The sequence below is a fragment of the Cornus florida genome, unplaced genomic scaffold, assembly GCF_030987335.1.
Source record: "Cornus florida cultivar Cherokee Brave unplaced genomic scaffold, ASM3098733v1 CherokeeBrave_3.0.0_Hap2_Chr04, whole genome shotgun sequence".
Classification (NCBI taxonomy): domain Eukaryota; kingdom Viridiplantae; phylum Streptophyta; class Magnoliopsida; order Cornales; family Cornaceae; genus Cornus; species Cornus florida.
Window position 1 is genome coordinate 6,136,410 of NW_026775574.1, and position 27,878 is coordinate 6,164,287.

Sequence of the window (27,878 nt, forward strand, 5' to 3'; positions counted from 1 at the left end):
TGCCTCTCCCCTAGTCTAGATAGCTTTATTTTCATGCTAGTAGTGTAGATTTAGTGTAGTGGTAGTGTAATGTTAGATGGGAGGACAATCTACTCTTGATGTTTGATGTTCCATGCTTGTGAGTCCAAATGGCATATTCCTCTAACATTGTGTTGCATGTGGATTGTGAGCTTAATGAAGGATTAATGACTTGTTTTGATCTATTGTGTTATCCCCATGTTGTCTAGACAATATATGCTCTATTGTTTAGATATATTGTGCTCTTCACATGATGTTTAGACAATACTTGCTTGATTTGTCATCATTGCCAATTAAATCAACCTAATGCACACACACCATTATCATATTGCAACACATCCATTACCCTCAATTGATCACTTGTTAGTAGTATAGAAAAGTATTGCTTGGTGGTGATCTCTACACCCCAAGACCTCTCTCTCTCTTGTTTACCTCATATTATTTTATTTAGTTGAATTCAATTTAGCTTAATCAACCAACCCAATTCTCTTTTGCAATCATTTGGTACGCTAGAGTCGAAGTTGAAATTCCAACACGTATAATCCCTTGGGACGATCCCTACTCACTCTTGCTACGTTAGTAGTGGTGTTGGTAGTGGTTTTTATACATTTAAATTTGACATAAAAGGCTTTTCTTGAACCACACATTCACTACATTTAGTTTGGCGTATTGGAACGGCCGTCGTCACAATCCTAGTGTAAAATAGTGCTATTACTCCGTGGTGTAGAACTAGTTGTTGGCTGATTACATACTTGTGTCCCCAACTAAGTCACATCCAAGATCCTGAATACCAAATAAAATAATATATGTATATATCATATAAATTTACATGTAATGTACGTACTTAAAAACAAATTCCTTCTAAAGAAAATCTCCTCCTCACTTTTCTTAATTTTGAGAATAACAGAAGTCATGTTAGTCCTGATATGGGGTGACCTATCACACACTTAAATCCTTCCTTGGCTTATACTTTAAAGTAGCACCAACTGAAACTAAACTTTTAACCCCTTCTGGCAAAAAAATCGATAACGTACTCTTTTACTTCTTTAGGTCTTTATCGCTTTCGCCTTGGACCCCATCCTCTTCCTAGTGCCAACCATTTTGTGACTACAGAATATAAATGACATTAGCTCCTCCTAACCAACGAAACGTTGATGTTTTATCTTGAATGATTTCCTTTTGAAGTTTTATTAGATTTTGGTGTTTCATTTTTTAACCTTTTATTAGCACTTGACATTTTGAAACAAAACTTATATGTTATGGGATGTTATTGAATTCTAATGCAACTTTGTTCTATTTTACATATCAAATTTAAATTGTTTGATGTGTTGTGATTGGTAAATTATCTTTGATTTCATTAAACTGGGAACAAAATAAAATATTTGCTAATATATAAATTAAACCAGAAAATAATTTTGTTTTTTAAATTAACACATTACCAGCGGTTTAAAACGCCCCCAAAAGTAAAAAAATCTACATTACCAGCGCTTCAAAGTGCTAGAGTATAAGAATATAGCGGCGTTTAGCACGCCCCCAAAAGTAAAAAAGTCTACATTACCGGCACTTCAAAGTGACGGAGTATACAGTTAATTGACATTTTACTTTGAATACACCGGCAGACAAAACCGCCACTGAATCATCTTTCACCAGCGGTTGTATACATCTGCCGGTAATTATTTTAAACCCGGCTGTTAGGTAAAACCGCCGGTAGAGGAATTACCGGCGTTTTGGGAACCTTATAGCGGCGGTTTAGATAGCCGCTGAAACCCTTATTTGTTGTAGTGGAGACCTCAAATAAAGGCAGACAATCTTTGGTTGGCGATTTTGAGTATTGATTTCAATATTTCTTCCATTCTTTTAATTGTATTTTTGAGTGTTGGGCAATACTCAGTTAACTTGTCAAAGTTGAACGAGTTTTTGCGCGCGTGCGCGCGAACACGATCAAAATCAATTAACATGTGTAGTCCTTTATTAAATTGATTCCTAGCTGGTCCTTTAATCTTTATGCACCGTGAAATAACGCGTGACTTAATAAAACATCTACAATTTTGAATGAAAAAATAATATATATATATATATATATAAGTAAATGATAAAACAAATATAAAAATTGTGCTTAAATATCATTCAACCCAAAATAACAATTTCATAAACCGAGTGCTAAAAGATATTTCATAAAAACATGTCATATTATGATATTTTGAATTTATAAACCGAGTGCTAAAAGAGTTTTATTAAACTTTAATGATATACAAACTCACACACCTACCCTCAGCTATATATATATACCTCTTGTATTTAACATCAATTCAATACAATATAATATTTTTTTCATTTCATTTTTTTTTTTTTTAAATGTACAGTTGTGCATGTGCAAGTGTCGTTGCTCAAGTAAACCTATGCATGGTAACTATGGGTAGGCAAGGCGGTTGTTGTATATAGGTATCCCTAACCCTAATATCATCGGTTGTTGTATATAGGTATCCCTAACCCTAATATCATCTAATAGAGGATTCAGATTCCTATGTACCAATACAAGCAAAGGAGTACCCATAGGGTGGACTATTAATATACTGATCACTTGAAAATAGTATGTAATTTAATACAAAATGAAAAATAATAATATAGAAACCATACCAGTCACTCAAAAATGGTGATCAGACCTCTAGATTTTCTACCCATCTTCCAATATCCTAGTACCATACTATTTCTCTCACTTGTCTCATGCACCACTCTTCTCCATCACACTCACTCCCAAAACTTGAATTCTCTCATCTCATTTGCTTTCTTTTTGCTATGAAGTTTCATCTCATTTGCTTTCTTTTTGCTATGAAGTTTCATCCAAGCACCCTACAACCTTTGATAAGGATAGCCCCGATTCTGCTTGGGTTTAATTCCTAATTCAAAGTGTGTTCCTTAACTTGTAATGCAGATTTTGCAAAGACTTGCGAAATAGAAGACGATCAATGAGATACTATAGTGTCATATTTACCCTATACATGCCAATGAATGGGATCAATTGGGGACTCATATTGTACAACAGAGCTACCCCGATATGCTTATATGTTTTAACTAAATTTGGAGAAAATTAAAGTTAATGTGCTTCTCAATATCTAGGCTAGTGATTGCCTTGCATTATCTTAATTTGACCGGCCATCTTGCATGTGAAGGAATTATTTGGCTTGAATATGAATTATATTGCAAGGTTTAGCTTTAATGAATTTGAATTCAAATAGAAATCTTCACACTAAAATGTACTTTAACAAGATTTGAACTTCGTATATTTATTTAATTTGATTTAGATATTCTCCATTCCGTCACTGCAACAAATTGTTTCAACAATTTTGTAACAATTCTTACCTTAGCCAAACACAATATTACCCTAATCAGACACAATATTGTTTATTTTTGGCTCCCACAAACCAATGCGACAAATAATTTCAACAATTTTATAACAACCCTCACCCTAACCAGACACAATATTATCCGTTTTTGGCTCCCCGAGCTATAGACTTCCCAGGGGTCACTCATCCTGTTACTACTCTGGGATATTGTCTGTTTTTGGCTCCCCCAAACCAGAAACTTCCTAGGGTACTACTCTAGATTAAGCACGCTTAGCTTAACTTTGAAGTTTTGATTGGTTCATGACCATCACGATTTTAAAATACGTTGTGTCATAAAAGGGTGTTGAATATACATATAGCATTTGCCCCATCCACACCCAGATGATGTGAAATTGTGCACATGTAACTCATTCAGTGAAATAGTCTATTGGTGTCACCTACACACGTTCACACATACCTGCCCATAAAGTCGCCACAAGTGTATCTTTGTTTAGGGGTAAAGTAAGGGGATGAGAAGCTAGGTTATTAAATGCGAACCCTGGGGTCGTTTGTTTTTTTGTTTCCAAAAGATTTTAAAATTTTGAAAACATATTTTCAAAATGACCAATTTTTAGGGAGAAAAAAAAAAGTTATTTTGACTTATTTTCTACCAAAAGCAAACATATTCTTAACTCGCTCCATTATCGTCTCTCACGATGAGCTATTTTAAGCTCAACTTGTCTCACGATGAGCTATTTTAAGCTCAACTTGTCTCTATCACTCATGTTGATTTTAATTTTTATTAGTTTGACACAAGCAATAAAGAAATACAATAACAACCACTAAAAGTAAAAATTGAAAATGAGAAATACAATAACATAAAAATTACCAAATGGGGCCATTTAACTTACATCCAACTGAAACTTGTATTTTAAAATCATGTTGTCTCTCTTCTAATTTTCTACCATATATACCAATTCAATTTTTAATCTAAGAATTCTTGATATAGATCTTCTTGTTAAGCAAATATAATAAAACAATAAAACAGCCGGATTTATAGTAGTAGTACAAGGCAAAGACGCCAAAGTTTACTAGTAACTTCAATTTTGTTTTTGTGTTTTTTTCTTTTTTTGAAAAGTCCACAAATTATGTCAGCCATATGTCTTGATAGCCATACAGGATGAGCGTGGCATATTTAGCCAACTGACCCTTTTATTTTATTATTATTTTTTTTAAGTTGAAAAGAGGAAAACAAAAATATAGAAACCATTACAATTACTACCAGAAAAAAAAAAAAAATGGTGATCAAACCGCTATCTTCTCTCCAATTCTTCCATCCCACCGTACTATTTTTCACTCTCATCTCATACACCACTCTTGTCACCCTCACTATCTCCGAAAACTTAAATTCTCCCGAGTACTACGACTATTGTGCACCTTTTCCGTGTGGCAACATTACCTTCACCTTCCCCTTCTCCTCCTTCGACGCCTTCGGCGTCCGTCCCTACGACTGTGGCCTCCCGCGCTTCCAGATCTCCTGCGACGCCACCTCCCCCTTCCCGGCCGGCCTCGAACTCTCCGGCCGCTCCTACCGTGTCCTCGGCCTCTACGCATCCGAAAACCTCATCACCGTCTTCGATCCTCAGCTTATCGAGGACCTTCGCTCCGGCTCGTGTGGGTCCCTCAGAAACCCCTCCCTTTCCACTCCCGCCGATTCAGCAGCATCCCTGACCCTCCCTACACAGGGTAACAACTTCACCTACAACTTCACCTTCTTCAAGTGCCAAATTGAGGTAGCTACTACAATCATGCCAAAAAAAATTGTGGGGAATTACAGTTGCAGTGAGGGTGATGATTCTCGTCTTTATCTTTGGTTTGATGTGCGAGTCAGCCCGGTGGCGACTCAGATACCGAGTGGGTGCGAGTTGGTGATGATGGTGCCGGTATTGGATGCGAGCTTGTTAAGGTACGGGTTCTTGAATAGGACTAGTGGTTACCGTTCGATGAAGTTGGTGTTGGATGTTCTGGGTGATGGGTTTGCGTTAAATTGGAGGACTCCTGATGATTGTATGACGTGTCAAAATAAAAGTGGACGATGTGGATATGACCGCGGCGCCTTCAACAAAATAATTTGTATTTGTAAACATGGATGTGGTGTTGGGTAAGTCTTTTCATCTCTCCAAGTTATTAAATATAATTAGGTCACAATATTATTCTTTACTTATGATGTGTCCAAGAGTTTACTACTTATCATTTACTCTTACTTATTTCTAGCATGTGGATGGGATTATGTGATTATTCTTTTGCTGCTTGTAAATTATTAGTGAAACACACAAAATCTTCATGTATATAAATACAAAAATAAATAAATATAAATACAAAAATAAATAAATATTTATTGTTGCATAATTGATATGAGATAGTTATAGCACAAACAATGTAAAAATATTGCATAAGTAATGTGAGGTACACCGATCAATAGTAGCTAGAGTTCGATCCAGGCCAAGAAAGGCCTAAGTACCCTCTCCTCCATTTACTATAGAAGAGAAGTTCCCATCCCGGTTCCAACATTTGAAATTGCCCGCCTCCGCGGTGGCTGCCACCTTACTGAGTTCCGGTTTCACAAGTCCACGCCCTGTGAAAAGTTGATCCAGACTAGACTACCACACAATGGGGGGACCTCCTGTGAACCTATATATAGATGTTAGGTGATGTGATTTTGGTTCAATAATTGCACCATTTGCAGTTTGTTTGCACCCATCTCTCTACATATAAGTATTTACATCTCCCTTGTGAACCACATTTTATCATGTCTTGAAAACCTTGCATGTTACTATATCTACACCTAACATTCTCCAAGTTATTAAATATAATTAGGTCACAATGATATTATTCTCTACTTACATTAAAAACGATGTGTCCAATAGTTGACTGCTTATCATTTACTCTTAATTATTTGTAGCATGTGGATGGAATTATGTGACTTTAGTCCTTTGCTGCGCGTAAATTACTAGTGCAACACACTAAATCGTCATGCATATAAATACAAAAAAAAAAAAAAAAAAAAAAAAAATTATTGTTGCATAATTGATATGAGGTAGTTATAGCATAAGCAATGTAAAAATATTACATAAGTAATGTGAGTTACGCCAATCAATAGTAGCTAGAGTTCGATCAGGGCCATGAAAGGCCTAAGTACCCTCCCCTCCATTTACTATAGAAGAGAAGTTCCCATCCCGGTTCCAACATTTGAAAATGCCCGACTCGGCGATGGCTGCCACCTTACTGAGTTCCGGTTTCCCAAGCGATGTAATGATACAAGAAAGTTTACAATACCCTTGAGACATTTATCATGTGTTGTGTCCAACTGATGGATATTCATATTTTTTATTTAAAATTCCTAATTCCTTACTGAAGATGCACGAAAATGTTATTCTATATTAGGAAATAATTTTATTACACTCCAAACCACTTGCCTCTCTTTGTCTCTCTCACTTCTACTTATAGAAGTTTACATTTTGCCCTATTCCTCCTCCTTGGTCCCCAAAGTGTGAGCTGATGGGCCGGACACTACCCTTTGGGCCCACTGGATTGGAGATTCCTCTTGTTGTCTATGCCACTGGAGTCTGGATCAAGACAGTGACAAAAGCGTCTTGAGCTGGGTGGATTGGGCTGACAAAGTCCTTATGGAGCCACTGGATCTTTTAATTGGGTCCGGGATGGTCTTTGCTGGCTGCCAATAGGCGCAAGACATTTTTGGCTTTACTGACCCAACCCAGGGCCAATCTGGCCCCTTCACTTGTGTATCAAGATAAATTAGAGTTTCCATGATGGTTCATTAGTGGGGGCACCACGTGTAAGTACCCCATAGTATTGTAGACTTTATCATAATTACTTTATTCTAGTTCCTTCCAATGCTATGATACTCGAGCTCACACTAATGACACTCTGATATTAAAGCATTCAGTGCGGAATTAATTAATGATCCTCATTAGTATATGAAGTAAAGTGATTTAATGCGATGATATAGGATCACGAGAAGGTATTTGGTGTGTCCGGTCCGTCCATGCACAACACACGCAGGAACAAAAGGCTTTGATGGCCAAGTGCACGGGACACACCAATATATTCTCATGGAACCACAGCCATGGTGGTTGTTCTCACTTTCTTTGATGTGTCACTTTTCCTCCCCTCTAGAAGTAATGATTCAATGTCAGTCCCAGCTAATAATACTAGTCTAATAAATACCAGTTGGAATGTTAGGTATGATCATGTTTTGTAAAAAAATAAAATCATTTTTTTAGTACCATTTTCTATAATAAAAAGGCTTGTTTAACCGAACCCATCCAACCTAAAGAAAACTAAGGTTGGGCTCGAATTATGATCTTCATTTTATTCGAATTATGATCTTCATTTTATTACATTTACATAATCAGGTGCCCTTTGTTGCTTCAGTTTCACATTTTCTCAATGAAAATGTTTTGCTTGGTAGCCACAACTACTTGTTTTGTTTGATAGACCATCAATCCTCGTTTATTTAGATAAGTTGAATGTTTCATAATGTCTATTATTTTCCTTCTCAACCTTGCAGGAACAAATCAAGTAGATGGAAGCTCATTGCAGGTATATCCTTAACCTTGTAGAAACCTGGTAAAAGTAGAAATTTGTATCTCATCCAAAAACTACTCATAATGCCACAAAATCACTTTACCCTGCAACCTTATGAGTTTCAGGTTCTGTGTTCAAATCTTACCCGTGTTAAATCCGTGAGTGTGTGTTGAAGGATTTAAATATAAAAGTTACACTCTCTTTAACAGCTTAAGTTTTTTTTTAGAGTAGATGGTTGTTAACAACACCGTTCTAATGAGTTTCGGTTCTTGTTTTTGTGCATTTAATTAATTCCTCATTGAGCTGTGTCTTGCTTGTAGGTGTTGCATCCGGAAGCTCATTTGTTCTACTTGTTGTAGTCGCACTGGTCATTTTCAAGTATAAAAAGGGAACTTCTGCAATCTTCAAGACCTCATATTTCAAAAAGGATCAAACCACAGAGGATGAGAGAAATGCAAAGCAGTTCATTAAGAACTATCAATCAACTGTGCTAACCAACTATCCATACAATGACATAGAAAAATGACGAATGGCTTCAAAGAAAAATTAGGGGCAGGTGGCTATGGCAACGTCTTCAAGGGAAAATTGTCAGATGGTCGGCTCATTGCTGTCAAAATGCTCGAGAATCGCAGAGACAATAGCCACAATTTCATCAATGAAGTAGCCACCATTGGTAGAATCCACCATGTTAATGTCATACATTTATTGGGATTTTGTTGGGACGGATCAAAACAAGCTCTTGTTTATGAGTACATGCCCAATGGATCTTTAGGAGACTTAATATCCAAAGAGGAGGTAAGCGTTTCGTTTGGTTTGGCAAGGCTGCTTGAAATTGCCATAGGAGTTGCACATGGAATAGAGTACCTGCATACCGGTTGTGACTCGCGGATTTTGCACCTTGACATAAAGCCTCAAAATGTGTTGCTGGACCAGAATTTCAATCCCAAGATTTGAGATTTCGGGTTGGCAAAAGTACATTCTAGAAATCGAAGTGCAGTCACAATGACAGGTGCAAGAGGAACCATTGGCTTTATTGCTCCAGAGATTTTCATGAGAAATATTGGGAATCCTTCTCATAAATCCGATGTTTATAGCTTCGGAATGCTGTTGTTAGAGATAGTTGGAAGGAGGAAGCATGTAGAACCAGAGACGAGCAATTCAAGTGAAGCATACTTTCCAAGTTGGATTTATGACAAGCTCATTGAAGAAAATGTTGATTCTGTGGTGGAAGAGGAAGTGTTCATTGCGAGGAAGATGGTTATGGTTGGTTTTGTTGGGAAACGTGCTAGTTTTAAAAACTTTTCGAGGGATTTAAATTCATAAATCTTGATTCATTACATAGAGACAAGTTTTATGCAAAAATAAAACATGATGTATCATTTAATTAAAAGATTGAATACTTACCTTAAGGTTTGAGTAAACCTTAGATCTCTCTTCTAAAGTGAATGTTCTCACTTATTGTAGATCCCTTAGTAAGATGCATTCTCCTTGGATCTCCATCTTCTTGGTAATTGTTTTGCCTTTAGGAATCACTCATATGCCTCCATGAATGATCTTGGAAAACTAGACTTGTGGGAGCCTCCATTAGATGAGAACATAAAACCTAATTTTCTAGAGAGAGAAAATATATATTCCTTTTTTTCTTCTACCAAAAATCACCCTAAAATATACATAGACCATGTATATTTATAGGTAACATAAAGGTAAAGAAAAGGAAACAACAAATCCTTCTCCATCTCTAATTCATATGTCTCAAATCTAATATGATTCCAATATTAAGTTGGGCTATGAGTGAGAATCCATTGGGCCTATTATTTTATTGGCTACAATGAATTAATAATTGGCCCGATCCATGGACCCAATTCAATTAATTCATAAATTAATTTCTACTCCACTAAAAGAAATTAATTGAACTCCAATTAAATAATAAATAACCTCTAAGTCAATATTGCACTTTAACCCCTCTATGCATAATTAGTTATCGGATAAATAAAGCCATCAATCCGACTACTTAATTAATATATCTATTTTGGTACCTCTGATTATTTCTGGCTCGATCACAATAAAACATTTGTTTGACAAAAATAATAATTTAAATAAATAAATATATAATAAATTATTTTGTCTAAAAACACACGAAGGCCTTCGAGTTTACTTTGTGATCAACCATAATCAATACAAAATAAATACAAGTAGCAATGATACCCGAAGAATCCGCCGAACAAATCAAAGTAATTATTAATTAATAAAAGAGTATATACTTTTCTCATGCTTAAGAGTCAAATGCCATGACGGTGATAGGGAGTAATTGCATACGACGGCTCTCGCAATATATCTTAACCTAACGCGGATCCAGTTCAAGTCTTAATTAATTATGAATCCATCCATAAGTACCGACTATGAACAATTTATAATTACTATTTATATATCATGCATTGATTGCCATCACATACATATATATAAATATTTCTTGTAATTACATGGACACTATCAATTTCATAGTGAATCGAAACATAATACATTGAATTCACCAATTATATAAATTATAAATATTTCAGATATGTCAGGAACATATGTCACTATAATCCAGATAGGAATTTGCTATGTCAGGGCATATAAATCCCAACAGCTCCCACTTGCCCTCATAGCCAATTCAAATTGCACCTAACTCCAATGTTATCCAGATGATGATCAAAATTATTGATCAATGACACCTTTGATAATGGATCAACAAAGTTGTGTTCCAATGCAATGTTCTAACTACAAGTGCATTTTCTTGCCGGACAATATCATGTAGAACATGATACTTCCTCTTAGTGTATCTTGTTCCTCAATGGAACCTTGGGTCATTGGTTTGGACTACTTCTGCATTATTGTCACAACATAACTCAATAGGCAGGCTAGTATACTCCACAACCTCTAAATCAATGAGATCAAACTAATAGGCTTCCTTTGCCGCCTTTAAGGCTGCAATATATTCCACCTACAGGTTTGAGTCAGCAGTTGAAATCTGCTTAACAATCTACCAATTGATCTCCCTTCTATTAAGTGAACATACACTAAGTCATGAACCTCATAGTATCTACCTTTGATTGAAAATTAGAACTAGCATACCTGACTAGGACCATATCATCACATCCATAAATGAATATGATATCATTGGTTCTCCTTAGGTACTTAATGATATTTTTCACAATAAACCAGTTGTCAAATCCAGTATTGGACTGATCTCTACTGACTATCCCTACTATGTAGCGGATGTCCTGTTTGGTATAGACCATGGCATATATGAGACTCTCATATGCCGAAACATATTGTTCCAGTCTCATTTGCTCAATCTCCTTTGATAGTCTTGAAAAACTACTTACTAGAGAGCGTCATCCATATCATTAAAGCAAGAACTCATTCTTTGAGTTATGCATACCAAACCTGGTCAAAACTTTATCAATGTAGGATTATTAAGATAAGCCTATTTTCCTTTTAACCTGATCTTGCAAAAGCTTGATCCTAGGAATCTAGCTTACATCCTGAAAATCCTTTATTTAAAAGTAATTGAACAACTACCTCTTTATTGATGACAAAACTTCCACATCATTCTAAATGAGTAGGATGTCATCAATATATATAGAATTAGAAAAATAATGACATTCCCTTGTACACTCATGATTTATTCACTAAGAAATCTTCTGGTATCTTTTTGTAGATTAACTTGTCTTCCATAGGAATCACCCTACTAGAAAGTTCTACAAGATCCCAGAATTTATTAGAATACATAGATTCCAACTCTGATTTCATAGTAACTCACCAAAACGATCTGTATCCACATCGGTTCACGCTTCTGTGTAGCTTACTGGGTCCAACTCATGTTTAACAGGGATGTCCATAATGGTCTCACCTAAAAACATGATTCTGTCGAATTGGATGATAATCCTCCCACTACATCAATGTACCAATGCAAGAATCTGTGTAGTAGATGATGCTAACGCATCAATAGGGAATTCATATATTATTCTCAATCTCTATAATAAGTGTGTTCACATGTGGTACATCTGGTACTCATACCAAATTCTCTAACATTATGCTACTAGGTATGTGATTCATAATATGATTCTCCTATAGATAAACAGTGAGTGAAAACAATCAACTTTTATCTTTAAGATCATAAAATAATCCATCCTAGTGACATTAAGAGTAGCTATCAAATCTAGCATGCCTATGATCTGCTTCCAAGTTACTTGTCCATATCAAGCGCACATGTGCAAGACTACCCCATATGTGCATATGATTCAAACTAATATTTAGTAAAAAACACAGCTCAACGGTATCCTTGAGACAGACTAAGATGGAATGCAGTTCATAATGCGCATCGATGTCATTAACGCTAAACTCTTAAATGAAAGAGATAATGTAGCATAGCTGATCATAAATCTAACCATGTTAAGTGGAATTCTGTTATTCCTATTTGACACCTAAATACATTTAGCGTCAATTGCGGAAAACTGGTACATAATACCCTCATTGACCATATAGTCTTTGCACTATCCCAAGAAATACTCATATCCTCGATCAGATCGAAGTGTCTTGATAAGTTTACCTAATATGTGTTCCACATCAGTCTTAACCTTCTCAGAAAATACCAAGAGCTTAAGACTTGTGTTGCATCAGATAAACTTATCCAAAACGTGAGTAATCTTGCTTGGATGTTCATAAGACGACACGTGTCAGTGTGTACCGACTCCAATTGTCCTTTATGTCTATTTCATCTGGCTAATTAAGCCCTAAGAGTTATCTATCCTTCAAAACAGGGTTCACAAGTTTGGTTTAGGCTCCCCTGCCTCACTAGGTAATTAACCTTCTTTGACCAATCTTTGAATCTTATTTTGATTGATAACAACCCAAAAATAGACATTAAAAATACAATGAGTCAGGAATAACAATTTTTCTCTTAACATTCAATCTAGAAGATGCAATATTAGTTTTTACATCCTGCAAATCTTAAGAGTTTGTGATTATAGTTTATTTAACCATCTTTCAATGCATTAGAAGCAATCGCATATCTATTCAATTTTATAAAACTAGTTTTACAAAATAACAACACAGTTTTTATAAACCAAAAGTGAAATAAGAATGAGATTGCGTTTAACTTCTGTGTATAAAGATAGTTCTCTAATACTAATATCCTCATACTCTCTAATTTCAGATGTAATACTCCCACTGACTTAACTACAACCTTGGCATCAGGTCAAAAGATAAATATATATCCATATCATCAAGGCTTCTGGATTCCTGAAATCCTTACAATAAATTGCAAACATGTTTAGTGGCTCCAGAATCTATTCATCAGGAATTAATAGACGCAACCACATAACATGGCTCAATGATTAAATATATATTTTCCTATGCCACGTCATTGCTTAAACAGTTCGTCCTTTAGTATTTTAGTTAGCGACAAAAGAAACAGTTTTCTTCGCCCTCAACATACACTGCCTTATTCCCTTTAACCTTTTTGAATGCCCATGTTTTGTGATAGCCTAGTCCTATTATCATCCTTCTTCTTTGCTTTGCCCGTCCACTTGGGCCTAGAAGAAGATGGTATAGATTAGGTTAGATTGATAGGAACACCCATACTCATGATTATCCCTTCATCTGTTACCAATTCTATAAGAATATCAGCGAGTGTAAACTCAAACTGATTCCTTATTTAGTTCACTCTAACAGAGTCGAACGTGTTTGGTAACAAGGCAATAATCATGTCAACTTGAAACTTACCACCCAAGTCAGCCTCATTGATCTCCAGCTAATTTTTAAATAATAAACAATCATTTTTCAAAATTCGATTTCATACTGGAGTTCCTTCGGCTATCTTGATGCTATTCAAGTCTGACATAGTACTTTGGCATACTCTCTATCTAATCTCACCAAAACATCTTATTGACATCTAACATAATGCTTGAAGAAAATAAAATAATGTAAATATTAGCTTTGGAGCGTATTCGAGGTAAACTCTAGAATATTGCACCAATTCATCTCATTTGCCTTATTTCACTTATTCAAAACATTAATGTTCTCTTGGGTATCTTAAAGTAAAAGGATTAGGTTTTAGGAGTAGTAAATACATTTGTACCACCACGTTGTGAATAAAATATCTAAATTCCTTTTCTAGTCATTATAAATGAGGTCCAATATCATAGAATATGTAAGCAAGCAGATAAATGGATTAGACATAATTCATCTGAATATAAATGCATTCATACGATATGCAAGGTGAATTATTAATACTATCATGCATATTTAAAATTAAAATGAGTTTGTTAACCACATAATATAATAAATCTCAATCGAACAAGAGATCATTATCATTATTGGTGAACAATCCCTTTTAATTAATGCAGGTCCCTCAACTCTGTAGCATAATAAATCAACCAATCAATATGTCAATAACTTATCCTGTTGGAGGAGTTCATTATTACTATTGTTGAGATTCATTTACTATTAGGCGAGCACTTCCATTAAAATAGTATGTGGGTCCCTTAACCACTGCATGAAAAATCGGATAACCAATACACCAATAACTTATTCGGTTGGCGAAGTTCATTATTGCTATTAACGGGCAAATCCCATCATCTCCATATCTCTTAAGACAATGCCTTGTCTATCTATATGAAATGATTCCCGATTATGTTTAGCCTTTCTAAAATCACCTAGTGTAGACCACTCCGTTGGGGAGCTAACACTATTGATTTTAGATTGAGTGTATAACGTTATTAATGCTCTAATGAAAAATAAAATATTAAATATCTTGTCATTATAATCTAGACTCTTTAAATCATGCGTAGGGCCTTATTTTTAAAGATCTAATTACAATGAACATTTAATATTATTATTTTCATGAGACAACCATTCTTGTAATATTAAAAATCTTCAAATCATGCGTGGGGCCTTATTTTTGAAGATCTAATTACAATGGTTTTAATAACGAAGGCCATGGGGTAATGTATAAAAATCCCCGCTCCCACTCAATTTTTAATCATTCATAATTAGGGTTTTGAATTTATTCATTTACATGATATAATGTATGCAAAACGTCCTAATTTTAATCCAATTAAATTTAGAAAATATTTGGACTTAAATGATTCACTAATATTTAATTTGAGGCACACTTCAAAAATAATTTACAAAAATAATTTTTCGTTTCCCAATAAGTGGCCTCTAATTAATTAGTAATCAAATCCAATTAATTTTCATAATTTAATTAATATAAATCAAGTCATTTAATTAAATATCATGGATCCAATGCATGAATAATAATAATAAACAATTAATTATTCCATGCATCAGTTAAATAAATAAATAACAGACAGAAGCAATTTAAATGGCCAATGGATTCAGCTTTTAACATTTAGTTACTCTAAGTATTGTACGGGCGTCCTTCAACAGTCCGTCAACACCTATAGGAAGCTGGTACGCGTTAGGATAAGCAAAACGCCGCTTGGAACGCGCCCGGAGGACCCTACACGCACTGGCATGCGCCTAGGGAAGCTGGTATGCATCCCCACGCGCTTGGAATAGCCATAGGCGCGTGGCACGCGCCTTCACGCGCTGCCACGCGCCGGTGACATCATTGGGCGCGTGGCACGCGCCATCACGCGCTGCCACGCACGTTGAGCTTCTGAATGTACTGGCGCGTGTTCCTCACGCGCCAGCTTTGTTCCTAAGGTGCTGATTGCACCATCCCACGCGCCACATGTGATAAAAGCTCCTATGTTGATTTAATCCAGCGGTAACTCATCAGGTTGCATAGTATGATTGTGTACCGCGTCACACCTGATTAATCAAGACTTCCAGCAGTACCTCTCGCCGCCGGCTAGCCCCCGGTCACCGGAAAATCGTCGAAAAATACCAGAAATTAAATAAAAAAATTCCAGAAATTAAATTAGGCCTTAAAAAATTCCAGAAAAATTCTGAAAAATTTCTAAAAAATCCTAGAAAATTCCTGAAGCCTAATTTAACCATCTCGGACCTTCTTGAAGCTTCATAACATCCTTTGATGAAGATTACATGGCTTTAAATAAATTTACAATTTGAAATACAATGGAAAAAATTAAATTACATCATTGAACTTCCAAACGACTAAATCAAAGCCTTAATTACATTCATCCAAAGATAAAATTACATTCCAATAACCTATAAGCTTCATCCATGGCCCAAACATTCATCAACATTCATCCAATCACAAATATACATACATCATGATCATATAAAAATATATACATATGCATATATAAATTTGGATCCATGAATGATGATTTTCATAAAATCATGATCTCTAGTAATGAATCAAACCATGCTCTGATACCACTGTTGGGAAACGTGCTAGTTTTAAAAACTTTTCGAGGGATTTAAATTCATAAATCTTGATTCATTACATAGAGACAAGTTTTATGCAAAAATAAAACATGATGTATCATTTAATTAAAAGATTGAATACTTACTTTAAGGTTTGAGTAAACCTTAGATCTCTCCTCTAAAGTGAATGTTCTCACTTATTGTAGGTCCCTTAGTAAGATGCATTCTCCTTGGATCTCCATCTTCTTGGTAATTGTTTTGCCTTTAGGAATCACTCATATGCCTCCATGAATGATCTTGGAAAACTAGGCTTGTGGGAGCCTCCATTAGATGAGAACATAAAACCTAATTTTCTAGAGAGAGAAAATATATATTCCTTTTTTTCTTCTACCAAAAATCACCCTAAAATATACATAGACCATGTATATTTATAGGTAACATAAAGGTAAAGAAAAGGAAACAACAAATCCTTCTCCATCTCTAATTCATATGTCTCAAATCTAATATGATTCCAATATTAAGTTGGGCTATGAGTGAGAATCCATTGGGCCTATTATTTTATTGGCTACAATGAATTAATAATTGGCCCGATCCATGGACCCAATTCAATTAATTCATAAATTAATTTCTACTCCACTAAAAGAAATTAATTGAACTCCAATTAAATAATAAATAACCTCTAAGTCAATATTGCACTTTGACCCCTCTATGCATAATTAGTTATCGGATAAATAAAGCCATCAATCCAACTACTTAATTAATATATCTATTTTGGTACCTCTGATTATTTCTGGCTCGATCACAATAAAACATTTGTTTGACAAAAATAATAATTTAAATAAATAAATTATTTTGTCTAAAAACACACGAAGGCCTTCGAATTTACTTTGTGATCAACCATAATCAATACAAAATAAATACAAGTAGCAATGATGCAAATATTGAAAATATAACCCTCTAACTATTAATTACATAACTACCCAAAGTGTCGGTCTAAGGATCCCGAAGAATCCGCCGAACAAATCAAAGTAATTATTAATTAATAAAAGAGTATATACTTTTCTCATGCTTAAGAGTCAAATACCATGACGGTGATAGGGAGTAACTGCATACGACGGCTCTCGCAATATATCTCAACCTAACGCGGATCCAGTTCAAGTCTTAATTAATTATGAATCCATCCATAAGTACCGACTATGAACAATTTATAATTACTATTTATATATCATGCATTGATTGCCATCACATACATATATATAAATATTTCTTGTAATTACATGGACACTATCAATTTCATAGTGAATCGAAACATAATACATTGAATTCACCAATTATATAAATCATAAATATTTCAGATATGTCAGGAACATATGTCACTATAATCCAGATAGGAATTTGCTATGCCAGGGCATATAAATCCCAACAGGTTTGTGGTGCATTCAGATAAATCCTAGAGACCGTCCCTCGATGACCAGAGTGGTTGAAATGTTGTCCGGCAATGTAGAAGCCATTAAAATGCCTCCTAAGCCATTCTTCTTCTCTCCTCCTCGCGTGAAATTTGAGCATGGCGTGACTTCCATTGAGAGCGATGACAGTGCCTTACCTCTAGCATTTGAAAGTGGTGAAATCACTGAAAATTAAAACCAGAGCAATGTAAAGGTAGTGCCTGAAGTTGTAAGGACACAAAAGAACCATCCTTGCATGGTGGTAAAGATGCAAAAGATGCTTCAGGTTGGGAAATTCATTAGGAAAAATTATAAGAACAAAGGAAGAGCTAAAACGAAGGTGAGTAGGATATGTGTGACCTCGCGCATCTCTTGGAGGGAGAAGTTCACAACACTTAAATGTGTGGATGCCTTCTAACTGTATAGACGCGTTTTGAAAATCATGAGTACAGAGAGTGTATAAAGCGAACAATATCTACACAGCGGGACGGTCTCGTGACAATATGAGATTTGACAAATAGGGATTCATTAGTCTCCCCACATTTGAGTCAAAATGAAAGAAATATGATGGTGAGTCTGCAATATTTTTTTGTGCAATTGCAGAGATGGTGTAAGAACTTGGATTTCATGGATGGTGTGGTGATTGAAGAGGAGGTAAACCATTGCTCAACCAAAAATTAAATTATGTTGTGTAATGCTGGCACATGCATAAAGCTTACCTGTTTTTAAATTAAGTGCACTTTTGCAGGGTTGGATTATTTATTTATTAATTTTTACTATTATTTTTGGGAGTAGAGAGAATTATAGTAATAACTCATTAATAAAAGTCCAGTAGAGTATCAAGGTGAATATTCTGTTTTGTCTAACTATAGAAATCTTGAAATTTGTTGAAGTGGACAAGACTAGACACCTGTAAAGCTGAACAGTTCAGCTAAAAATTCTTCTGGATGTTTGCTAGAAAATTTATGGTATAGAATTTAGGGGTAGCGAAATAGGTCAGAAATCATCGATCTGTCCATATTCGTGCGTTTTTAATGGTTGTGGGTGAATCATATTTAATTTGAGGGTTAAGATGGGTTGAGTAATTTTTAACCGCTTAATTTGAGGGTCAAGATGGGTTGAATATGGTTAACCATATTCCATTTTCAACCTATATTTCACCCATCACACAATAAACAAACAACACACATTTATTATATATTGCACTCAACTCATTTTTCTCTCTAAAATTTGAGGATTAATGGGATGTTTGAGGATTAATGGGTTGTTTGACTTTGGTTGAGTGAATGTGGGACTCTATTGAGGATTAATGGGATGTTTGACTTTGGTTTTGGGGTTTTAGGCATGAAATGGTCGTGTTTTGTGTTTTAAGGAAGTAAGAATTGAATAGAGTAACATTATGAGTTATTTACCTGGTAAGGGTGTTATGAGGAAGTTAGAGATCTTTTGTGCAGGTGGATGAGTGTGACGTTTGGTTTTATGTCATTTTTAACTTGTTATGGGTTGTACAATCGAGGAATTATTGAGATTCTCAGAGCTGGTAGATGACTATATAGTCTTTGAGGTTACGTATAGCGGTGGATAGATAGTGAGTGGATCTCATGGTTGTTTTGTGGGCTCTATGAGATTGTGTTTGAGGTTTAGACCTGAGGATAGGAACGAAATCTATGTTGAGACCGGATCGAGGATTAGAATGGCCTGGCCAACCATTTCTCATGAATCAATCCCTCTTTAGCACGATGTCGGGTCAAAGGTTAACTATTGTTTCGTGTTGTCACGAATAGTGAGAGTATAGTATTGGACGTGTGTCGGTGCAGTAGTGTGGATTCAGGAAGTTGTTTCGGGTGACGAGGTGTGTTAGGTGGGACCAAATATCCAATCTGTTTTATTATTAAAGATCTCATTTTGAGGATTTGTGTCCTAGGTACAAGATAGTGCGCTTTACTAATTTGGTGACTAATGTATATACAGTCATTGGGAGATTCATTATTTAATCATTTCGAAGTTATTAAGTGTAATGATTGTCGTATAATGTGATTAGTAATCGTTGGTACGGTTATGTGGTGGTGTAGCTACGTACTAAATAGCAAGTGTTTGGTCTGTTAGGGATGTATAGATTATAGTTTAGATTGGTTGAGGGATGGACATGATTCCTTGTGTGGGGATTAGTGTGTCGTTTGAGGGATGAGTGGAGGTTGGATGTTGTTGTGTTCCGGGGTTCTGTGACTGTTTTTCCTTTTGGGCTTTGGAGCCTTTCGTGGCCGTGTGAAGTAGACTGATGTCCGTTTTGAGTCAGACGTAGAGTCTAGTTGGTCTTGTGTTATGATGAGGTGAGAGATGAGTAACCGTGTTAGGTTTTAGTGGCAGTGGTGTGTGATTGACTGGTGACGTCCGGTGTCAAAGGCAATAGTGTTAATGAGTTCATGATTTAAGGGTTTTGTGAAGTGTTTTCGGAAAGTATGTGGCTATGGGCCTTCTTTATAAGTAGGGTAGATTTCAAGGACGAAATTTTTTTAAGGAGGGTAGATTGTAATATTTCCATTTTTCTTCATTTTTCATTTTTCTAGAATTTTGTCATTGCAAGGGTATTTTCGTCTTTTGTCGTTTTGCGTATCGGACACTATAAAGTGTGCCGATTGTGTCCAAGAGTTGATTGGGGCGTTTCATTGAGTTCAGGACTCTTTGAAATGAAAAGTTGGTCATTTTTGCATTTTTCAGTTTTTTAGGTCGGACGGTTTCGTGTGGGACCCGCTACCGGAATTGTTGCATCGGGGAATTTTGGTTGGGTTCATTTGCATCACATGCATATTTAATTAATGTGTTTATGTGAGTTTTATGTGAGTATGTGCATGTATATAATTGTGGTGGGAAATAATAAGAAAAAGGAAAAATAAAAGGAAAAGGGTGGAGCCCACATGGTTTGTTAAAAATGACCCAAGAGGCATTTTAAGCCTCATTTTCTCTTCTTCACTTTCTTTCTCCCACTAGTCTCTCTCCCTCCCCACTTTTCTTGCTTTTTCTTTTTTCTTTTTCAATCAAATCTTCAAAGTTTGATTTCTCCCTTAATATTTGGAATTTTTGTATGCCGTTTGCAGCAAATTGAAGCTCACGGCGAAATTTACAAGTTGATCGGAGCAATTTCTTATTTGGTGCACTCCTTGATTTTCAAAAAGTAGGGCAAATTTGGGGGTTTTACATCATTTTAAGGTAGGGGTTCCTAATCTATGACTTCTTAGGCCTTAGTGAGTCTATTCCTTTATGATTTGTGATTTTAGCATGTTACATTGTGATGATTTTTCCTTAAAATGAATTATGTGTTGTATATGAATTATATGCTTATGTGTATTAGATGATTTATGTGAGAAAGCATGCTTATCTATAAATTTTCATGCCTAGTATGTATAAATTGTTGAAATTTGAAGTATAGAAGCATGTTAAATTTGTGTGAGATGTAAAGTCCTTTTATTGACGTAGAAATTGGAAAGCATGAGACATCCATGCATATTATTGGGCATGAAATGGGAGAATTTAATTTGAACGAAAATTTTAAAAAGGTTTTTGGGAAAAGTTTGTGAAAACCCGGACGCCTAGGAGGCATCTAGTGGTCCGTGGTGTTAATGTAACCTAGAGGGAAGTTGAGCTACCTAAGCCCAGATGACGCCATGGAGGTGCCATGTAGTCGGGGATTGCTAACCAACTTTCTCCTCGTGAAGCTATAGAGGTGCTATAGGTCGGGTTGCATTGACGGTTTGGATCGATGAAATGGAATTGATTTTGGAAATTGGGGATAGACACTTCATGACATTGCATCTCATTGCACGGCATAATCTAATTATCACTTAGAATGCTGATTTTGTGCTTCGTTAACCGGTATGGCTAGACTCCGCTTCTATATATATATATATATTTATTTATTTATTCATTGTTGGGATCACTGGGCTTTAAAGAGGTGTGACTTAGGCACCTCCTATTGAGCTTAGGCTCACCCCGTTGTTATTTAATATTTTTAGGATTTGGAAAAGAAGTGGCGGAAGATCATCCACCACAGACTTAGCGTGGATTAGAGAATTGACCCTCTTTGCTATCTTTTGTAACCAAATTCCATCATGTAAAACATTAACTACCAATGTATCATTTTGTGTCTAACGATGTAATTAAAATCTCTATTTTTGTATATGATCATTTGGGGATGTATGAATGATAGTATTTTGCCCATATTGTGACTATTAAATGTATAAAACTTCTTACTTGAAAGTATGATGATAATTATGATGAGAGGATAGTGTTAGATTGCCGTGAATTTGGACTTGTTTTGATCATCAAGTGTTCCCACAAGTTGGCTCATGCGTATTATAGCATTTTTTATGTTTGGGGCTGCACATAGCAGCATCCCAGGGCTGTCGGCCGGCTAACAAGGATTATCAGCCAGCTGACGGTGCATTTTTGTTGAGAAGAACCATATTTTGGCCGACCGACCCCTTCTCATCAGCCAACCGATGCCCCCACTGTAGCAGTCCTAAGAGCATGCAAGTTTTGGAGTCGTTTCAGCCGACCAAACCTGTCCCATCAGCCGACCTGTGAAAGGCTACCAGCCGGCTGATCATCTCCTTTAACCTGTTATGTTTGACCAGTATTGTAAGACTGTTTCTTAAGGTATTTTGAGACCCAGGATTGACTAGTGGGATGGTTATGGACACGGGAAAATGATGGTATAACCTAATTGACCTCGGGTCATAGCAAGGACCCGGTTAGAGGTTTGGACCCACGGGTTCGGGTTGTTACACTTGTATTAGAGAGGTATACATGAGTTGGATTTAGGGCTGTAAATGAACTGTATTGTTCATGAACAGTTTTGGCTTAACTCGCTAAGAGTTTGGTTCGGACTCGTTCGTTAAGCAAACGAATTGAGCTCGAGTTCAATTTTTAAACTTGTTTGCTAAACGAGCCAAACCCGAACAACATAGAGCTCGAGTCGTATACGCTCATGAACATGAGCTCGTTTTAGGTTCGTTTGTATTCGTGAATACAAGTTCGTATAAGGCTCGTATACATTGTAAATTGAAAATTGCAAACTTTTATGAATATATAGATCATTAAAATGCATCAACTTATTTAAAAAAAAAAATAATAATATACAAATCAAATTTAAAAGTCTTATCTTTAAAAAAATCCTGTCACCTTACCAAATGCTAATCTTATCTCTTTGCAATCTCTTTGCCTTGTCCTTTAATCACTGGGTGGACTACCCAAGTTAAGAGCTGAAGTGTTAAGCCAAAGAATCAAAGGAGGACCCGTAAGGTTGACTAGTAATTATACTCAATTGAAAGAGAAAGACAATTTAATCAAAAGAAAAAGAAAAAAGATTAAAAAAAAAAAAATATATATAGAAACCAAACCATTACTCAAAAATGGTGACCAGACCTCAAGCTTCTCTCAATTTCCATCCCACTATACTATTTCTCTCACTCCTCCTCACTACTCTTCTCCATCTCACTCACTCCCAAAACTTGAATTATTCCGAGTACTACGACCTTTGTGAACCTTTTCAGTGTGGCAACATAACATTCAACTTCCCCTTCTCCTCGTTGGCCACCTTCGGCTCCCGTCCCTACGACTGTGGCCTCCCGGGCTTCCAGATCTCCTGCGACCCCACCTCCTCCCTCGCTGGCCTCGCTCTCCCCGGCCGATCCTACCGTGTCCTCGACATCTACACATCCGAAAACCTCATCACCGTCGTCGATCAGCAGCTCATTGACGACCTTCATTCCGGCTCATGTGGGTCCCTAGGAAACCTCTCCCTTTCCACACCCACTGATTCGCTATCACCTTTGGCACTCCCTACATGGGGTAACAACTTCACCTTCTTCAAGTGCCCAATTGAGGTAGAGACAATCATGCCTCAACAAATTGTGGGGAATTACAGTTGCAGTACTGATGAGGGTGATTATCGGGTTTATCTTTGGGATGCGCGAGTCAACGCCACTCAGTCACCGAGTGGGTGTAAGTCGGTGATGGTGCCGGTGTCGGACGCGAGCTTGTCTAGGTATGGGTTCTTGAATGGGACCAGCCGTAACCGTTCGATGAAGCTAGTGTTGGGTGTTCTGGATGATGGGTTTGCGTTAAATTGGACAACTCCTAGTGATTGTGAGAGGTGTCAAAAAAATGGAGGTGGACGGTGTGGATATGGCAGCGGCGCCACCGGCATCAACAACATAGTTTGTTTCTGTAAAGCGGGATGCGGCTCAGCCCCAGCAACACCACCAGTTAGGTCAGTGTTTCTTAATTATTGTACTACCAATTTTTTAAGAATCCCAAATGTTAAATTACTTTTACTTTCTTTATAACCAATTTTTTATTTGAAATTAATGGAGTAGGAATGTACAGTAATTAAAATAGGATTCTATTTCCAAGTTTGGAATAAATGGATTGTTATAGAAAGGAATTTGAAAAAATAAATAAATTTTCTGCCATTTTAGAATAAGAGAGTTTTAAAATGTTGTAATTGAGATAGGTGGTTTATAAAACAAGAGAAGTTAAAGTAGTTTGTTGAGGAGTAACTTTTGTAGGTTAAGTAGTGAGTTCACTGAGTTACTAAGTAAAAACATTGTAGTCTAATGGTACTTTTTCATTGGGTTGGATGGCAAAATATTTCGGTCCATTGGGTACTCATCCAATCTATCCCGATTTAAAACAATTACGAGGGTGGCAATTAAATGGTTTTGGGGCCGGAATGGGGGTCAGGATTAAAAATCCGCATGGTTAAGGTGTGGTGCCACGTTTATAGTGATAAATTACAATTTTTATATTTTGTTTTATATTCAATAATATGATGTATATATTAAACAAATCCTGATTTGTTTTATTTCAATCACTAAATATTATTTTATATTATTCTTATTTGAGAATTTCTATATGTTATTTTGATTTAACTACAATAATATTTAGTCTGAAGCTCCAATTGAGAAGTAAAATTTTATTTTTATCCGCATAAGAGAAAAAGAACTATTACTATAGTTAAAAATGTATTTCATTATTTACATTCGTTAGATTTGTAATACAATTATGAAAATGAAACTATTCTACAAAACTTGCCCCTGCCCTGCCTCCGGCCCGCCTTTTTTAATAAATGATTTTGAGACGAGAATGAGGGTAGCTATGCTCAATGGGGATGGAGATGGTATTCCCTGCCATCCCTACTTTCTCACCTTTCAAAATAGAAGGTTGAATGTTCAAGTTTTACAAGGGCAAAGGCAAAGTAGAATTTCAAAATTTTGAACATTATAATATTGTTTTTTTAATCTTATTCACTTTTAAAATAAAGTTATTAATTAGGTGATATAGGACCACACAGCCATATCTGCCTACAGTTAGCATTGTTCTCACTTTCTGTCTCCTGTCACTTTTCCTCCCCCAGAAGTAATGATGATTCCATGCCAGTTCCAGCTGATAATACTACTTCTGTGTGCGTGCGCGCGCGTGCAAGGACAGCTAGTAGTACTAACTGCATTTAGATAGTAGGAATGTTAGGTATGTTCTGTTTTTTTTTTTTAATAGAAATTATTTTTTATTTTTTTAACTAGAATAAAAAGGTTTGTTTAATCCAACCAATTCAAACTTAATCCAAGCTAGATAAAACAAAGGTCGGGCTTGAATTATGATCTTCATTTTATTTCATTTTCTCGGTGAAAATATTTTGCTTGGTAGCCATCATATCACAATTAATAGTTTTGTTTGATAAACTTTCAATACTCTTTTATTCATAAAATGTTGAATGTTTTCATAATGTCTCATCATATTTGCTTCTCTCAAATTTGCAGACATAAATCAAGTAGATGGAAGCTCATTACAGGTATATCCTTATCATAATTTGAACAAACCTGGAGAAAGTAGAAAATTGTATCTCATTTTATAGCAACTCATTATGCTTCAATAAATACTTCTTGTGAACATTTAGGAAAGAAAAAATACTTCTTTTGAACTGTGTTGAGCAAGCAAAAAGTATTTATTTTTGTCAAAACCAGACTCCCTTTATATTGCATAATCTTGACAGTTGAGTTTCAATTCAGCATTTCGATCAGTACTTCAATTATCATTTGGACTTGATTTACAAGACTTCGATGCCAATCCCACCTCAAGTTCATAGTGAGTTGAGTTTTAGTTTTGTTTCTGTGCATTTAATTCCTCATCGAGCTTTGTCTTGCTTGTAGGTGTTGCATCGGGAAGGTCTTTTGTTCTACTTCTTGTAGTCCCACTGCTCATATTCAAATATAAAAGGGGAAGTTCTGCATTCTTCGAGACAAAGGATCAAATCACAGATGGTGAGAGAAATGCAAGACAGTTCATTAAGAACTATCAATCAACTGTGCTGACCAACTATCCCTACAATGACATTAGAAAAATGACCAATGGCTTCAAAGAAAAATTAGGGGGAGGCGGCTATGGCAACGTCTTCAAGGGAAAATTGTCAGATGGTCGGCTCATTGCTGTCAAAATGCTCGAGAATTGCAGGGACAACAGCCACAATTTCATCAATGAAGTAGCCACCATTGGTAGAATCCACCACGTTAATGTCATACGTTTATTGGGATTTTGTTGGGACGGATCAAAACAAGCTCTTGTTTATGAGTACATGCCCAATGGATCTTTAGGAGACTTAATATCCAAAGAGGAGGTAAGTGTTTCGCTTGGTTTGGCAAGGCTGCTTGAAATTGCCATAGGAGTTGCACATGGAATAGAGTACCTGCATACCGGTTGTGACTCGCGGATTTTGCACCTTGACATAAAGCCTCAAAATGTGTTGCTGGACCAGAATTTCAATCCCAACTTTTCTTTTTGGGTAGTTGGTAGATTTAAAGAATATATCATGTGAGAGGTTTTATTAAGGGGTAATTTATCATGTGAGGGATCCATTAATGATTTTTAGTTTCATCCTAAATTATTAACCTTTTCTTCTCATTTTCCTTCCACAGGCTTGGTTGGTTCAATAAAATATGTCAATGAGAAATTTTTGAATATCCTCATAAGGAGGGGAATCTTGTGCCTTGATTTTCAATAGGTTTGAAAAAAACCTACCTTTCCTTTGGGGAGAGGAAGGGGTGATATCACAATTGATCATTTAATAAAGTAATGTAAAATTATTACATAAAACGATGTAATGCTATAAGACACATGTTATGAAAATGGAAAAATATTTGAATTCTAATGAGAAAATCAATTTCTAGTTTTAATAAATTTATTTATTTTTATATTTTAAAAGATGAGTAAGTACCACTGCGCTATGCAACCTTTGATAAATAATAAATTTAGCTCCAAAAAGTGCAAGAAAATTATTCAAATGTTTTTTTAAGTAAAAAATAGTATTACTATTTTGAAGACTATATTAATCTTTTTATAACAATAAAATTGACTATGAATAGTAATAATTTGAAAATATATGATTACAATTTACCAAATTTAAAGTTGGATGTTTGAGAGAAGGAGACAATATAAAAATATCTATATATATATATATATATATATAAAGGTAAGACATGTATTCTATATGTATACTTGACTCCAAAAAATTTCATATCAACTATTAATAAAATCTTAAATTTTATCAACTACTCTTAAAAATTATATATACAACATTATTTTTATAATGTATTTTTAATTATTATAATATTGTTTATTTCAATAAATATATAATAACAGTTCTCTACTCCTAAAAATTCTATATCAATTGCGAATAAAATTCTAAATTCTATCAACTATTCCTAGAATGATATATACAAAACTATTCTTATATATATAATGCACGTTTTACTAATCTTATTAAAAATAATAAAATTTTCTTTTGGCAATTAAAATAAAGAATGAAAACCAAAAGGCCGTGGCCTAGTATTTCTTAGCTAAAAATAATATGCAATTACAAAATTAGCAAAATACGTAATAATAAATAATAATAAAAAAATTTAGATATATATATATATTTTTTGATAAATTCAACCTCTTTTGTTTTTCATATTTATTATTTTTCTAATTTTAGAAATTTGTACATTTATGATTAATTATTATTATTATTATTATAATATATATATATATATATATATATATATTCGCAACATTTAGTATTAATAAGGAATCATCTAAATAGCAA

General features: G+C 35.3%; 1 protein-coding gene, 1 non-coding gene and 1 pseudogene across 2 annotated transcripts; 2 read left to right on the plus strand and 1 right to left on the minus strand.

The window, feature by feature from the left end:
* Positions 1–4,412: 4,412 nt before the first annotated feature.
* On the minus strand, positions 4,413–4,556 carry LOC132305974 (U11 spliceosomal RNA). The gene has a single exon (XR_009481773.1). It is a non-coding gene; the product is annotated as a U11 spliceosomal RNA (small nuclear RNA).
* Positions 4,557–4,564: 8 nt separating this feature from the next.
* Positions 4,565–9,459, plus strand: LOC132302596 (rust resistance kinase Lr10-like; annotated as a pseudogene).
* A 13,532-nt stretch (positions 9,460–22,991) lies between these two features.
* Positions 22,992–26,668, plus strand: LOC132302597 (LEAF RUST 10 DISEASE-RESISTANCE LOCUS RECEPTOR-LIKE PROTEIN KINASE-like 2.1). Its single transcript, XM_059799504.1, has 3 exons — positions 22,992–24,008; positions 25,558–25,589; positions 25,948–26,668. The coding sequence occupies exons 1-3, from the start codon at positions 23,149–23,151 to the stop codon at positions 26,607–26,609; spliced, it is 1,554 nt and encodes a 517-aa protein (XP_059655487.1). The 5' UTR covers positions 22,992–23,148; the 3' UTR covers positions 26,610–26,668.
* The last annotated feature ends 1,210 nt before the right edge of the window (positions 26,669–27,878 follow it).